This window comes from Salmo trutta, chromosome 4 (assembly GCF_901001165.1).
Source record: "Salmo trutta chromosome 4, fSalTru1.1, whole genome shotgun sequence".
NCBI classification, from domain to species: domain Eukaryota; kingdom Metazoa; phylum Chordata; class Actinopteri; order Salmoniformes; family Salmonidae; genus Salmo; species Salmo trutta.
This window is the reverse complement of record NC_042960.1, coordinates 61,847,114-61,862,216: the sequence shown is the minus strand read 5'-3', so window position 1 is coordinate 61,862,216 and position 15,103 is coordinate 61,847,114. Positions and strand designations below refer to the sequence as shown.

At 41.7% G+C, this 15,103-nt stretch overlaps 2 protein-coding genes across 2 annotated transcripts; both read right to left on the bottom strand.

Annotated features, from left to right (window-relative positions):
- Window positions 1-3,759: 3,759 nt before the first annotated feature.
- Window positions 3,760-7,314, bottom strand: LOC115192792 (protein phosphatase 1 regulatory subunit 15A). The gene is made up of 3 exons (XM_029751649.1): window positions 6,682-7,314; window positions 5,000-6,321; window positions 3,760-4,383 (listed from the first exon to the last, which is right to left on the bottom strand). Exons 1-3 carry the CDS (start codon window positions 6,863-6,865, stop codon window positions 4,147-4,149), a joined length of 1,743 nt encoding a protein of 580 aa, XP_029607509.1. The 5' UTR covers window positions 6,866-7,314; the 3' UTR covers window positions 3,760-4,146.
- Window positions 7,315-7,408: 94 nt separating this feature from the next.
- Window positions 7,409-14,867, bottom strand: LOC115192793 (40S ribosomal protein S13). Its single transcript, XM_029751650.1, has 6 exons — window positions 14,736-14,867; window positions 14,214-14,262; window positions 12,660-12,738; window positions 9,894-10,063; window positions 7,983-8,083; window positions 7,409-7,482 (listed from the first exon to the last, which is right to left on the bottom strand). The coding sequence occupies exons 1-6, from the start codon at window positions 14,756-14,758 to the stop codon at window positions 7,449-7,451; spliced, it is 456 nt and encodes a 151-aa protein (XP_029607510.1). The 5' UTR covers window positions 14,759-14,867; the 3' UTR covers window positions 7,409-7,448.
- Window positions 14,868-15,103: the final 236 nt, after the last annotated feature.

The following is a 15,103-nucleotide window of genomic DNA, read 5'->3' as shown; positions in this document are numbered from 1 at the left end:
TGTGTGTCAAGGGGACATGCTAATTGATTTCTTCTCCAGGGAAGTAATTTCATCATACTTTTGTTTTTAACTCTTGTCTTACACAATGCTTGCAGTACAGTCTCTCTGAGGGTGGATGCCGTCTCAAAGGTATTTTCCCTGGAAATGAGAGTGAGTAAATCTAGGAGCGAGTGGGCAGGAGGGGGAAATGTGTGTACATAAAATAAAGTGAATAAAGGTATGAATGAGAGGGAAAGGGGAAAATACACTAAATATACAAAAGTATTTAAGTAATCTTAAAATTTGTGGATTTGGCTATTTCAGCCCAGCCGTTGCTGACGTGTATAAAATCGAACACAGAAGCCATGCAACCTCCATAGACAAACTTTGGCAATAGAATGGCCTTACTGAAGAGATCAGTGACTTTCAATGTGGCACTGTCATAGGATGCCACCTTTCTAACAAGTCAGTTCATCAAATTTCTACCCTGCTAGAGCTGCCCCGGTCAACTGTGCTGTTATTGTTATTTTGATGTGGAAATGTTTAGGAGCAAAAATGGCTCAGCTGCGAAGTGGTAGGCCACACAGCTCACAGAACGGGACCACCGAGTGCTGAAGTGGGTAACGCGTAAAAATCATCTGTCCTCGGTTGCAACACTCACTACCGAGTTCCAACTGCCTCTGGAAGCAATGTCAGCACATGAAATGGGTTTCCATGGCTGAGCAGCCGTACACAAGCCTAAGATCACCATGCGCATTGCCAAGCGTTGGCTGGAGTGGTGTAAAGCTAGCCGCCAGTGGAAATGCGTTCTCTGGAGTGATGAATCACTCTTGACCATCTGGCAGTCCAACGGACAAATCTGGGTTTGGCGGATGCCAGGATAACGCTACCTGCCCGAATGCATAGTGTCAACTGTAAGGTTAGGTGGAGGAGGAATAATGGTCTGGGGCTGTTTTTCATGGTTCGGGCTAGGCCCTTTAGTTCCAGTGAAGGGAAATCTTAACGCTACAATGTTAATGACATTCTAGATGATTCTGTGCTTCTGACTTTGTGGCAACTGTTTGGGGAAGGCCCTTTCCTGACAATGCCCCTGTGCACAAAGCGAGGTCCATATAGAAATGGTTGTTCGAGATTGGTGTGGAAGAACTTGACTGGCCTGCACAGAGCCCTGAGCTCAACCCCATCGAACACCTTTGGAATGAATTGGAATGCCGATTGCGAGCCAGGCCTAATTGCCAAACATCAGTGCCCAACCTCACTAATGCTCGAGGCTGAATGGAAGCAAGTCCCGCAGCAATGGTCCAACATCTAGGGGAAAGCCTTCCCAAAAGAGTGGAGGCTGTTATAGCAGAAAAGGGGGGACCAACTCCATATTAATTCCCATGATTTTGGAATGAGATGTTCGACAAGCAGGTGTCCACATACTTTTGGTCATGTAGTGTAGATAGGTGACTAGGTTTATGATGTGAATTGTGGACAATTTTTAAGGGAGTACAGTGAGTTATTCAGGAAGGTGCAACATTATACAGAAAATACAGACATCCTGGTATGGTGTAGGTTAAAACAGACATGATTCTCTGTCACTGACTCATGCGAGTTCTATAAATTGCATTTTTATCTCCAGCGTTGTGAACTTTCACTCCACTGAACACACCCCAGGTGACCACACCGTGCCTGCTTTGTAAGCACTTCGCCACAATGCTAAGGCGGAGACAGAAAGCCTAATAGTTTTACATGTAATGGCTGTGCCAACAAAAGGCATTGAATCTAAATGTGACAAAGGGCTGGACTCAATCTGTATCGCTGAAGCGTTATAGATTGCATGATCGAAATTTAAAAGCAATTTCTGATTGAGCCAACATATGCAGCGTTTACCGTGAATGCAGTCTCCGCTAACAGAGGAACGTTGCCTTTAAATTTCAATCACGCTTAAACGCTGAACTTCAGAGATACAGATTGAATCCAACCCAAAGTCCATATCATTAGTCATTGAAGTTATTGACATGAACTGACTTCTGTGTAATACAATGACAGACATATAGGTTTGGTTGACCCCACACAAGAGAGTCAAAGTATATACTCTTAATATTGTAGCTACACAGCAAATTGGCCAGTGTTACCTAGTGTTGATTTTCAGTGTTATACTTCTAGTGTTCATTCAGGTGTTAAATTAACCCCATTGTTGGTGTTAATAACCAGAGTTGAACCAAAACCACACCCATCATTAACATATTACCCAGCATGCTCTATTGCAGGTTGATTTTTAGTTGTTTTTGCATGTACATTGTTTGATGAATTAATCTTCTACAACTCAAATATAAATAACATACATTTTTCTAAACTAATCCAATCTGTTACTTGGATTTATTGCACCCGTTACTGAAATAGTTGTACCAGTTTAGATGCTTTAGGTAGTCTCATAACATTTTCTTCACAAAAGTTTAGTGATGTGCATTTTAAAAGTATTTTGGATGAGTTGCATCATTTGACTCGGCTCATCATTAACCACCTAGAACCATAGAATACATAAAACAGTAATAGGATCTAACTCATAATTCTATGACAAGATTCATGACCAAATTGAAAAGCTCAATATAATGGCCAAAAAGTAAGCCACCATTGTGTCAGATCATGAAATGCACGATCAAATCCATTTTTACCTTGTCAAATGATTAGATTGCCTGCAAAAAAATGTAAGGTTGTTTTTTACGTACTGCAAAAATGAGCTTGGACCAGAATGAAGTGCTCTCCCTCTATTTACTGTCTCTGCAGTGAGGATTCACAATCTTCAGATAATTAATTTGTAACTTTTTTGCAGATAATGGTTGTTTGAAACTCAAAAAGCAATAGTAGCAGTATGGAAATCAGGGATCCAAATGAACGGCTCTTTCACCGATGCGATTCGGTTCCCAACGTTCACCAAAAAGGGCCCCTCAAAGTCCCATTCGTTCGTGAACAATCCATCACTGCTTCCCAACCCGGAGGTCAGTCGTCCTGAATCCAGGATGCTGGTGAATAAAAATACATATTTGATATCCCCACTCAGGCTGGATTCCAATAGGAATTACCCATCATTTTGCAAGCCATCATAATGCAACCATCAGTTTCAGGCTACTGTATAAGGGCAAAACTAGGCTCTCAAATAAGGCCATATTACTTGTTGCATTGTGTTTAAGAATTTAATTTGAATAATAACATATTTGCTAAGGATCTCACTTGGTGAAGGGCACAGGACTGAAAATGGATGAATGCAACTAAGGCTCTGTCACTAACAAATAGTCACAGTGGGGTAAATACAACTTACTTGTGGCAAGGTACTCTTGGAAATATGCAAATAAGGCTTTACACAAACCAATGATTTACTTTAAACACTGGAAAATTTGCTGTGTAATCTAACATTTGCCGTTATAGCTAGAATGTTGAATTATGCAAGGGAGAGAGACTTTGTGACAAGGAAGTCACCGCTGGTCGAGTCACGAGTCATCAAAAACATGACTTGAATCCAAGTCTAGTCCCAGTGCTACAACACTGCTTTCCAGTAAAATAACCACACCAACAGGAGTTATCCTGACTCTTCACGGAATTGACATGGAAAAGCAGATGCTTAGTTGTGGCTTTTCCAAAGTCCTAATCATGTTAAAGTCAAGATTCAGTCTTTGAATGTTACACTGCTCAGAGATGCACAAAATCTATATAACATTCAAAGTGGGTGAATCCTTCCTTTAACCTGCTTAGGAACATTCAGAATGTGTTAAGATGAATATAGACAGTCCATTATGATTATGGTGTGAAACAAGGTTTTGTTTATTAACTACGGTATGATCACAAATACCATCGGCTAACAATAATTAGTTCTAAATACACCATGAACATTTCAAAACTGATACAATTCAAACACTTAAAACATTCACAATAAAAACAAGCTCCATAGGGCATGAATAAATTACATTGCTGGGTCAGTAAGTAAGGAATACAAAAGTACATTACATACAAGTTTAAAAACTATAATAAATATAAAATCAGTGCAACAGTCACTTGAGTGTTGAGATACAGTGCGGGTAAAATTTGATGCCAAATCCTATTGGCCTAGGACCACCTTTGTTCTAATTGACATAAAAACATGTTGCATTGCAACCAGTCAAAAGTCTAATGGAAAAACATTTATGTTCAGAGCTCATGGACCAGAGGTGTGGCTGATGTTGAAATGCTTAGCAGATTGGCCCAGATCTTCTCTCTGTGAGACTGACTGAAGCAGTAGCCAATGGTCTGCTCTGCTTCCTGGATCCTCCTTTGGAACCGGCCTCTGTCTCGGGCTAGCTCCTCCCAGGGTCCTTTGCGAGACACCTGCCGAGCGAAGGGCCAAGTACGCATCACGTGGACCTGAACAAGTAGTGAGAACCGCACCTAAAACATACAAAACAGGTGTCAGAGTAAGATAAGGTCTTCTTCAATCTCACATTATTGTAGTGAAGAATTTAACAGAATGGGCAGATTTAGTTCCATTTAAATATTATAATCCAGTTGTGTTAAAAGAGCATTTGACTGGAGTGTCAGCAGACTGACTCGCACAACACCAATTAACTAGAACTGAACTCTCTGCTGACTCGTATCACATGACAGGGTTAGTCATGACAACCTCTGTTGTCGCTAACCAACCATAAACAAGGGCTTGGGTGCGTGCTTATGAGGCAAAAGTGTCATACTGACTGACCTCACCATAAACAATACTATAAGTGGCATGACCTTTTTGTAATCACATACATTGGTTGTTAATACCAAGTTTTTCTGAGTAAATAAGTGGTTCTACCATCCTAACATTCAGTTTCTAATATTAAAGTATTGTGAACTGGATTTGTTATGTGTTCATGTTTAGCTAATACATCAAGTTTGAGCTGTAACTAGCCCATGTTTAGTTGTGTGTGTTTATATGGATGATGTGATAGGGGTATATTATGTTTAAGGTGGTAACAGAACTAGGACTATAGACTGAGGGATGTAGAACATGGAGAACTATAATAACCTTTTTTAGAGGATGGATGTCCTTGTCTTTCTGTGTTACTTTAGCTTCAGGTCTCCTCCAGGGCACCAGTGTAGTAGCTGGGTGGCAATGTTGCTTCAGCTGTCTCTTGGGTAGACAAGGCTTTGTGGGCCTGGTTGTTTGGGGGCTTTTGGTCCCTCTCTGCTTAGCCTGGCCGGGTGGTGTCTGTGTGGGGCAGCTGTGTGGAGTGAGTGGGTCTTTAGTGCTGAAGGCAGGTGGTTCTGTGGTTTTAGGGGATCTCTGGAGGCAGTTCAGAGGGTGGTAAACGTTGTTTTGGGAGAGGGACATCCATAGATGCTGCTCCTCATCATCCTCAGAAGAGGAATGGCCCACGCTCTCCCTCTCTGTGTCAGAAGAATATGAGGTCATGACTGAGGCCCTTTCAGCCTCCTGGGAGCGTGTAAGTGTTTTGTCTGTGTGAGGGACTGAGCTGACTACAGATGCCGTGAAGCACAGGGGGTTATATGGGTCAGTGGGGCTGGTGAAGAGCTCCCAGAGCCTCTCACTCTCCTCTTTGTCCAGGTCTGCTGCGCACGAACCTTCAGAACTGCCCCAGCTGCTTTCACTATCTGAACGGCTGCTCCAGAAGTTCACGCCACCGCAGGTATCTTGAAGTTCTTCGCCGGGCCTGCTGGATAAGTTACATTCGAGGCGGCTCCTAACACAATCTTCATTTTTTGTTTCCCCCATATTGGAGCAGCTTGAAATGCAGGCGGAGAAAGATAAAGGGTTGTAGGGGTCGCTGGAGATGGACAAGGACTCCCAAAGTGCTTTATTGTCCTCGCTCTCAAACTCACCCATGTTTTGGTCAACCTCCTTTCCCCAGTTAAGATCCATATCATCTTCAGTGGTGTCATGTCTGGGTTTGAAGTCAAACACTTTCTCCTTGTTCTTGCAACACATTTCATCTGAGCTGGAGCTGCTGTCAGTGCTGCTCATAAACAGGTTCCAGTCACCTGGAAAGCCCAGTTTCCAGCTGGGGTGGAGTCCAAGGCAAAGTCCATCTTCGCTATCCATTGCGGCACGGGACACAAAGTCGTCCACCAATCCGCAGCACAGCTCCTCAGCCCTTAGGCTGGACAGAAGGGACCCTGCGTGGGAATTCCCAGAGAAAGAATCACCCACGTCCCCACAGAAATTCGATAGGGGGTTAGAGCCAGCAAGCATGACACTTTCTTCACTGTCAAACAATGAGGAGAAGAGGAAGGATTCGGCTGGATTTGATGCCGTGGTCATGTGCTGGACGTGTTGACCAGTTTCATCCGTGATTCTCAGGTGGACTTCAAACCTGAACATTTGGAAAACTGAAAAGAATGAAACAAAAGATTAGGCTCACAATATCAAATTCCCCAAAAATGTCCCCTCTTTTTGCCTGATTTAACCAGACTATGGATTTAACAATTAACAAAAAATATGCCAATATTATGGCAACAATAGTTCCATATCCGGCATTTGTTACTTTGTAACGTCACTAGTATATTCTGCCCGTGTTCTAAAACGTAAGCTACCGATATATTGTTACCAAAGATAGTACAGTTGGGTTTAGAAACTGGGTCTGTTACTGTCGCACTGTATCAGGACACAACACAAGTTAGCAGTCTGACCAAGGCCACATTTCCCACACATACAAAATAAACAGTGAGGTTTCTGTTGCATCAAATTACCTGCCAAGAAGCTGTAGTAAATGACATGGACCAACACCCGTAGTTGTTCCCACAGTACGGTCAGTACGTGCTTGGTCCACGGTAGAAGCGCCATACCCCCGTCGCCAAACCTCTCCATCGCAGATCGATGAGAACCCTTCCTAAAATCAACACTTGATGCCATTTTTTCTTGAGCGATGTCCATGATTCTAGGAATTATCCTCACGTATTCTGATATTCCTCGTCTAAAACAAATAGATTATTCTCCGTCGTCAGTTTTCGTACTGTACGAAAAGGCTTCATTTTCACCAGAATGTATTTCTTTCGACCTATATAAAATCTCAAATGTTTACTAGTGGCGCCATACTTTCAGTCGTTCTTGTTGTAGCTAGTAGAGTGAATGTCAAATGATTGCGACACTGCCCTGCTATAAACAAGTCGTGTCGTCATAACATGATGTGATTGGACAAACAAGTCGTGTCGTAAAACATGTCATTGGACAAAGTAAGTGTCAGTTACACCCAAGTACCTCATTGTAGACACGCCCTCTGTTTCAGTGACGCACTGAAAGTGCCCGTAAATTCCCTTTACCTCTTTCGGTCAGTGTGAATTTAAATTTAAGACAGCACAATAACAAAGACAGAAGCTTTCACTATCCATTTCATGCCTTAGTATTATTCAATGGTGGGCTTCATAAAGCCAAACAAACTATTCTCAAACATTTCCTCTTCAAATAAAGACAAATTAATAATTGAATCCAAATTCTTTATTTCTCCAAAATGTGATGATTATGCCACCAGAGCAGAAGCTGTTGATGACTCACTGTAGAACAGAAACAGATGGAAATGATTAGAAAAACACAATTCTACTTTAATAAACCAAAAGTTTAACACCAAATAACCATGAGGAGAACACAACTGCTTTGCATTTCAATACCCAACATAAATCCAGTAAAGCACATTTTCATTTCAAGGCTTTACTTTAAAATCCTAAATAATGACTTTCACTTTCTAATCATTTATATCTGACCCCAGATCAGTCTATGTGAATCAAATGAATAGAGTACTGGAAATACCAGGAACTAAACCATTGGTTGGAGTGTTTATACCATACTGTTTGAAGGTGACTGGTAGAGTTGACACATTGCAGTCACTCTGCTAATTGACCTCCAATGTTCCTCTGGCACAAAATAAATCTAATCTCTTACAGAGCAGGACAATGAATTGTGCAGGATGAATGGCATAGACAGAGGCTTGATACAGTAATATAACGGGATTTATCAGGGGTAAAACATTTCCCTGACAGAGGTTTTGGGTACATACTACTTCCAGTTGGGAGCAAGTACTCTCCGGGTCTTATAGTAACGGGCCAGCCTGTGGATCCTGCTCTCGGTGAGGATCAGGCGGAACTTGGCATCCTTGTCCTGCAAAGAACACCGGTACAGATATTAGCATATCTAGAAACAAAAACCTTGACAATCGATTCTTGAAGAGTGTGAACATGACTCCTCCCCACATGCAGTACAAAAACACCCAGCCAAGAAGGGAGTGTGCTGTCCATGTGGCTCAAAATATGCTGTAATCAACATACTTTTGTGTGTGTGTATAATATATTTATATATATATATAGTGTATGTGGACACCCTTTCAAATTAGTGGATTCAGCCACAACCGTTGCTGACAGGTGTATAACATTGAGCACACAGCCATGCAATCTCCATAGACAAACATTGGCAGTAAATTGGCCTTACCGGAGAGCTCAGTGACTTTCAACGTGGCACCATCATAGGATACCACCTTTCTAACAAGTTAGTTCATTACATTTTTGCCCTGTTAGAGCTACCCGGTCAACTGTAAGCTCACAAAAAATGTCTGTCCTCAGTTGCAACACTCACTAACAAGTTCCAAACTGCCTCTGGAAGCAACATCAGCACAATAACGGTTCATCGGGAGCTTCGTATAATGGGTTTCCATGGTTGAGCAGCCGCACACAAGCCTAAGATCATGCGCAATGCCAAGCAATGGGTTTGGAGGATGCCAGGAGAACGCTACCTGCTCGAATGTATAGTGCCCACTGTAAAGTTTGGTGGAGGAGGAATACCGTTTTTTCCATTGGTCGGGCTAGGCCTTAGTTCCAGTGAAGGGAAATCTTAACGCTACAGCATACAGTGACATTCTAGATGACTAACTTTGTGGCAACATTTCAGGGAAGGCCCTTTCCTGTTTCAGCATGACAATGCCCCTATGCACAAAGCGAGGTCCATACAGAAATGGTTTGTCGAGATCGGTGTGGAAGAACTTGACTGGCCTGCACAGAGCCCTGACCTCAACCCCATCAAACACCTTTGGGATGAATTGGAACGCTGACTGCGAGCCAGGTCTAATCGACCAACACCTTACTAATGCTCGTGGCTGAATGGAAGCAAGTCCCCGCAGCGACGTTCCAATATCTAGGGCAGAATGTTCTAGTGACCAACTCCATATTAATGCTCATGATTTTGGAATGAGATATTTGACGAGCAGGTGTCTACATACACTACATGAACAAAAGTATCTTGTGACAGAAAAACGTTTACATCTGTTGGCCTACTTTGATGATTGTGAGATGTGGGTCACGTTGACTATCGGATGTTAGAGTAGCTAGCGCAACACACAATATTTGGTTCAAAGAAAAAGTTATGTATAAAATACATTACAGTAACCTGGGTATTGTTTATTAGACTCGAAATGGGGCAAATCGTTTGGAACAGAAAATGAAAATTGGGCATTCTTGTTGGACAAGCTTCGGTAGTACCCGTTTCGTTTCAAAATGTATGCTATGTTTGTGTGTGTAATGAACACAACACATGCATTCTGGTTCTTTCAAAACCTGCCTGACATCTGGTTACATGTCTTGTGTAGCTCATTCCCAAAAATGTGTCCCCTTTTCTCTTCCATAGACGTAGGCAAGAGCACCGTCTAGTAGTTTCTACCCCATAACGTTCACTTCTAGCAGATCGATGGAGTGACTTCAGGGCCTGAAGGGACAGCTTTCTGAATACAATGCAGCATAAGTAAACAAACCTCCAAAACCTTGAAGTAAAAACTCATCGGTCATGACTAGATTTCACCCATCAAATCAAACTTTTTCAAATACAACAAGTGTAGACCTTACTGTGAAATCAAGCCATATTTGATCAGCCATTAGCCTACAAGGAAGGACACATTTTTTTAATGTTATGTGAGCCTGCTCACCTTTCTGTTCCTCTCCAGATGCTTCCTGACAGCCACAGCCTTCTTGATGAGGTGATACAGGTCCTCTGGGAGGTCTGGGGCCAGGCCCTTGGTCTTGAGGATCCTCAAAATCTTGTTGCCGGTGACAAAGCGCACCTGGGCCACACCGTGGGAGTCCCTCAGAATGACACCTGGACACAGAGGGGGAGGAAGGAAAGGTCAGAGTCAACTGGGCAGTCAAAAGAAAATGACCTAAATCAAGGCTGGATGCCTGTCTGTTTGGCATGACAACAACACAGTCTGCCTATGAAGAAACGGACAGGCACCGGAGCTAGCCAAAACCCAGCTCAACAACTAGACTTTATATTGAACAAAGATATAAAACGCAACATGCATGTTTCATGAGATGCCATTTTTTATTTTTAAATACGCATAAAAGGTTTTGCATATCAAGAATCTGATTAGACAGCAGGATCATTACACAGGTGCACCTTGTGCTGAGGACAATAAAAGGCCACTAAAATGTGCAGTTTTGACACAACTCAATGCCACAGATGTCTCAAGTTTTGAGGTAGTGTGCAATTGGCAAGCTGACTGCAGAGCTACTGCCAGAGAATTGAATAATAATTTCTCTACCATAAGCTGCCTCCAACGTCATTTTAAAGAATTTGGCAGTACATCCAACCGGAGACTACGTGTAACCATGCCAGCTAAAGACCTCCACATCCAGCTTCTTCACCTGTGGGATCATCTGAGACCAGCCACCCGGACAGCTACTGAAATTATGGCTTTGCACAACTAAATAATTTCTTTACAAATTGTCAGAAACTGACTCAAGGAAGCTTATCTGCGTTTTCGTCATCCACACTGACTGCAGTTTGGCGTCGTAACAGACTTCAGTAGACAAATGCTCACCTTCGATGGCCACTGGCATGCGGGAGAAGTGTGCTCTTCATGGATGAATCCCGGTTTCAACTGTACCAGGAAGATGGCAGACCGTGTATGGCGTCATGTGGTTTGCAGATGTCAATGATTGGACAGAGTGCCCCATGGTGGTGGTGGTGGGGTTATGCAATGGGCAGGCATAAGCTATGGACAACAAACAATTGTATTTCATCGACGGCAATTTGAATGCAGAGATACCGTGATGAGATCCTGAGGCCCATTGTCGTGCCCTTCATCCCCCGCCACCACTTCAGTTCAGCATGATAATACACGGCCTCATGTCGCAAGGATCTGTACACAATTCCTGGAGGTTGAAAATGTCCCATTCCTGCATACTCACCTGACATGTCACCCATTGAGCATGTGTGGGATGCCCTGGATCGACATGTACAACAGCATGTTCTAGTTCCCACCAATATCCAGCAACTTCGTACAGCCATTGAAGAGGAGTGCTACAACATTCCACACGCCAGAATCAACATCCCGATCAACTTTATGTGAAGGAGATGTGTCGTGCTGCATGAGGCAAATGGTGGTCATATACCAGATATTGACTGGTTTTCTGACCCAGGCATCTGTAACCAACAGATGCAAATCTGTATATTCCCAGTCATGTGAAATCCATAGATTAGGGCCTAATGAATTTATTTCAATTGACTGATTTCCGTATATGAACTGTAACTCGGCAAAATCTTGTTGCGTTTATATATTTTTGTTCAGTGTATTTGCTAGTAAAAAAAAGTAACATTTTAAAAACATGACAGGGATATCACAAAAACGTCTGACGTATTTCCAGTGTGGTCCCAGAACTGGATTAGACCGTTTTTTATTTTAATGAGTCCCATAGGGCGGCGCACGTTGGCCGTCATTGTAAATAACAATTTGTTCTTAAACTGACTTGCCTAGTTAAATACAGGTAAAAAAAATAAAAACGATAAAAAATTATATATTTGTAACTACGTTATGGTCAACATGGGCTTTGAGTTGATGTGATCATTTGTTCCACTCAACAGCGCCGGTATATAAAAAGGTCTTAGCAGATACTCTTAAATATATTAAGAGTCTCTGGTGCTGTATTGGTAGACATCTCTAATATTAGTCAAATAATAATAGTACCTGGGGGCTAAGTCAGTAATAACTCTATAGAACAGACAATTCTCTACAGATAACCAGCCTAGCTGATATTCAGTTAAAGACCCACTATGCAGAAATCGCTCCAGCATTTCCTGCCTGCTACAATTCTAATAGTTTGTGACAAAATAAGCAAGTATAGTGTTGAGAATCATTGTACCATCGAAACCGCTGTGAAATATATTATCCATTACCAAAAATATTGTATTTTCAGCTGTTTGAAGCCAATGTACAAAACCAAAAGACGCTAAATCGAAACTTAACGGGAAGAATAGAAATTGCGCACTTGGAACCGATCTACTGCTTCTTAAGACTTGCTTTCAATTACAGATCTGTAACTCATTTCTATATGAATTTGGTCATGTCCCCCAAAAAGTTATATACTGCAGCTTTAAGAGTGATTAACACAATGCTTAGCATATTTACACATTTCCCCTTTCTGTATGCATGATTTCCAGTGTTCTTACTGTAAGTTGCTCTAGATAAGAGCATCTGCTAAATGACTTGAACGTAAATGTTTAGAGAACATTTTGTACAATCTAATTACAATATAAAGCACCTGTCTCCAAGAGCCCAGTTAAACATTTTATGTAATTCTGTGCTGGAGGTGTTCTCCTTGATTTAAACCAGATTGATAATATCAATACAAAAATCAATGTCAGCTCTACTTTTGTGTTAATTCCTATTACACTGTGGAGTACTTAACCTTACCAATCTGAGAGGGGGTCAATCCCTTCTTGGCCAGCTTGAAGATCTGTTCCTTGACATCATCAGAGGCCAGCTTCAGCCACTGGAAGAGAAGACCATAAGAGTATTATGGCCGATGATCACCTCACGCAACCCAAAACGGATATGAAAATGTTCCTCAATCTAGGACTTGAGTCGGAATAGGCTATTCCCGATTATCCGTCAACTCAGAGGCAAATCAAATGTATCAAAATACGTTTAGTTTATTCATAAATAACAGCTTTCCATCTCCAAGCTAATGCTAAAGCAGGCCAATGGAATCCAAAGTGTTTGTTGGGATGAAAAGCTGCCGTAGGAGTCTTGGAATAGAATGATCTGGCTGCTTTAGCGTTAGCCACCTAGCTTGCAGTTGGAAATGGTCTGGCTGCTTTAGCTACCTAGCTTGGAGTTGGAAAGCAGCGTTTAATTAAAGAACTAGGCATATTTTTTATAATTTTCATTTGCCGCACCGTACTAAAGCATAAAGCAACAATGTGCGACTAATGAATACCTCCCGGGACTGAGGAACCTTTTCATATCCGTTTGGAGTCAGTGTCCAGCGAGCAGACCCGTTACATATTGCTATTGGCTCCATACTCACCAAATACAGAAGCATTTCAATTAAACTTAACTTGTCGATACTTCATTCTAGTTTTGGAAAGTGGCTTATAAACTCCTGTGGCTAGTTGCCCATGATAACCAGGCAGTCAGAAAATGCGCCGAGTCATTTCATTTATTTTTTTGCACCATGCACAAATGACATTAGTAATTTAGCAGATGGGCTTATCCAGAGCGACTTACAGAAGCAATTAGGGTTAAGTGTCTTGCTCAAGGGCACAATGACAGATCTTTCACCTAGTCGGGCCAGAGATTCCAACCAGCAACCTTTCAGTTTCTGGCCTAACGCCAGAAACTAACCACTAGACTACCTGCTGCCCCAAATAAACATACTGCCATCGTCTTTTCCAATATCATCTCATTGATCAAGAGGAGCAGGTAACGACTCATAATCCAAGTTGCACTGTGACATGCAGTACTTTGGGGCGGACTCATTTGTGGCGGAATAATTTGTGGCACACCATAGAGAAACGTTTTGTCAAGAAAAACATTTACCCCTAACGCTTTGCAACTTGACATAAAAGCGGTTGAGTTGCGTTATGTTCTTAAACAGTAGTTGTAGTTAAATCGTCATCGCTCTGCTGCCCTGCTTCAAAATAATTATATTCCCAAAATATGCCAAGAAACGGAACTAAAACCTTTTTACGTCATGTTTCAAAGCAATTGGAGTAAACGGTTTCCGTTGCAAAACGTTTTGCTACGGTGTGCCACGAATGAATACACCCACCTTGATCTATGAGAAGAGATCCGAGAGAGATCAGATTGAAATCTGATTAAATTGGACTGCAACAGGTAGGTGTCCAGTCACCTTCTTACTTACCCGTCTTATGTAGATAGTAGACACTAGTTGCCTACATCCACTCGTATAGTAAACAGCAGACCAATATTGACCCAACAATATTGATGAACCGTTATACTTACAGTGGGGACACTTCGCCTGTAAGGCAACGCCGACTGGGACAAGCCCTTTCTGCAACAATAATTATATTACATTTATAAGTAAACTGTGTCTGTAAAAAAGTTGCAAAAAGTTAAGTGCGGTGCAATTCATTGGCTACAAAATAAATGAACCAACTGAGCTGGCAATAGCGAGATAGCTAAATCTGTCAAATACTAACTAGCCAATGGCTCTATTTTAGACAATACGACAAGAAAATGTAACCAGGGCGTAGGCCTGACTAACTCATTAATAAGCCAGTGATAAAAATTGCGTTGTGGATCCTTTAGCTTGTCGACTTTACATCCGACATGATTATGAATGCAGTGAAGTTTGTTGGCTAACTAACATTAGCTAGCGGCAACTAGCTTATTGCTGGGTAGCATGTTCAAACCAATGAATTGGAACTGGGGCAATTTCGACGTTTCAATGTGGATGTCATTTGTACACAATATATTCCCATTGTATAAATGGTAAATACATGGAATTTAGAAAATAAAGCTTACCCTGGAGCATGCATGCGACCCATGATGGCGGTAGAGGAAGAGAGGACTTCCACCCGACTGAAAGGACTTTGTGTCTGTGTGGGGAAATGACGTCAGATGTTCTTGAGTGGATAGCCACAATCCTGAGTTTTCTAATAGACATTGGATTTCAAGTAAAAATATATTGCATTTAGGGACAGATTAAAAATATTTATTTTTGTCAATAACAAAAAACAAACACTGTATTCTTACAACTCTATCATAAGTTTATACAACTGTAACCCCTGGCTTTTTATCCTTATTTTTTTTGAATTTTCTTTTAGGAACTTTATCTTTTGAAAGTCAATTCTTGTGATTATTATTATTTTTTTACTTTTAACGCTATTTTA

What these genes read in the sequence shown, in the direction of transcription:
- LOC115192792 (XM_029751649.1), bottom strand. Translation starts at nt 6,865, where the DNA reads ATGGACATCGCTCAAGAAAAAATGGCATCAAGTGTTGATTTTAGGAAG. An exon ending in TTACTACAGCTTCTTGGCAG is followed by an intron (nt 6,322 to 6,681) that starts GTAATTTGATGC and finishes CATTCTTTTCAG; the next exon opens with TTTTCCAAATGTTCAGGTTT. An exon ending in ACATCCATCCTCTAAAAAAG is followed by an intron (nt 4,384 to 4,999) that starts GTTATTATAGTT and finishes TGTATGTTTTAG; the next exon opens with GTGCGGTTCTCACTACTTGT.
- LOC115192793 (XM_029751650.1), bottom strand. Translation starts at nt 14,758, where the DNA reads ATGGGTCGCATGCATGCTCCAGG. An exon ending in ACAGGCGAAGTGTCCCCACT is followed by an intron (nt 12,739 to 14,213) that starts GTAAGTATAACG and finishes CTTCTCTTCCAG; the next exon opens with TGGCTGAAGCTGGCCTCTGA. An exon ending in CTTGCTCCCAACTGGAAGTA is followed by an intron (nt 7,483 to 7,982) that starts GTATGTACCCAA and finishes TCTGTTCTACAG; the next exon opens with TGAGTCATCAACAGCTTCTG.